Here is a 623-nt window from a genome sequence, read left to right on the forward strand (position 1 = left end):
GGGGGTGAGAAAGGGGGGTCTGGGGTGGCCCCCTGAGCTCCCACCCTGCTCTGGGCGGCTGGGGATGATGGGGGGACGGGGTACTCCCTGGCCCTTGTCCTGCACACACAGGGGTGTTCCAGATGATGACAAACCACAAGTGTCACTTCATCAATGGCACCGAGCGGGTGAGGTTCTTGGAGAGGCACATCTACAACCGGGAGCAGCTCCTGCACTTTGACAGCGATGTGGGGGTCCTTGTGGGGGACACCCCGTTTGGGGAGAAGGTGGCCAGGAAATGGAACAGCGACCAGGAATATCTGCAGTACAAACGGTCTGCAGTGGACAGGTACTGCCGGCACAACTATGAGTTGTCTGCCCCGTTGATCGTCAACCGCAGAGGTGAGCGTGGTGAGCGGGTCCCCTCGGCCCCTGCCCCGGGAAAGACCCTGGAGCCCCTCAAACCCTCCCTGGGAATCACCCCACACCCCTCAGACCTCCCTCTGCCCGTCCCGTGGCCTTTTGCACCCTCCCAGTGCCCCTAGTCCATCCCAGTCTCTCCCAGTGCCCCTCAGTCTCTCCCAGTACCCCCAGTCCATCCCAGTCTCTCCCAGTGCCCCCCCGCGTCTCCACGCGTCGGTGCC

The 623-nt window shown here is 63.4% G+C and overlaps 1 protein-coding gene across 1 annotated transcript; it reads left to right on the forward strand.

Annotated features, from left to right (window-relative positions):
- Positions 1–111: 111 nt before the first annotated feature.
- On the forward strand, positions 112–381 carry LOC113979982 (class II histocompatibility antigen, B-L beta chain-like; the record flags this gene model as incomplete). Its single annotated transcript, XM_027707259.1, has 1 exon — positions 112–381. A coding segment is annotated over one exon (270 nt), but the record flags the coding sequence as incomplete, so codon positions are not given.
- Between the last annotated feature and the right edge of the window lie 242 nt (positions 382–623).

Source organism: Neopelma chrysocephalum, unplaced genomic scaffold (assembly GCF_003984885.1).
Source record: "Neopelma chrysocephalum unplaced genomic scaffold, ASM398488v2 Primary Assembly neopelma1_91401, whole genome shotgun sequence".
In the NCBI taxonomy this organism is placed as follows: Eukaryota; Metazoa; Chordata; class Aves; order Passeriformes; family Pipridae; genus Neopelma; species Neopelma chrysocephalum.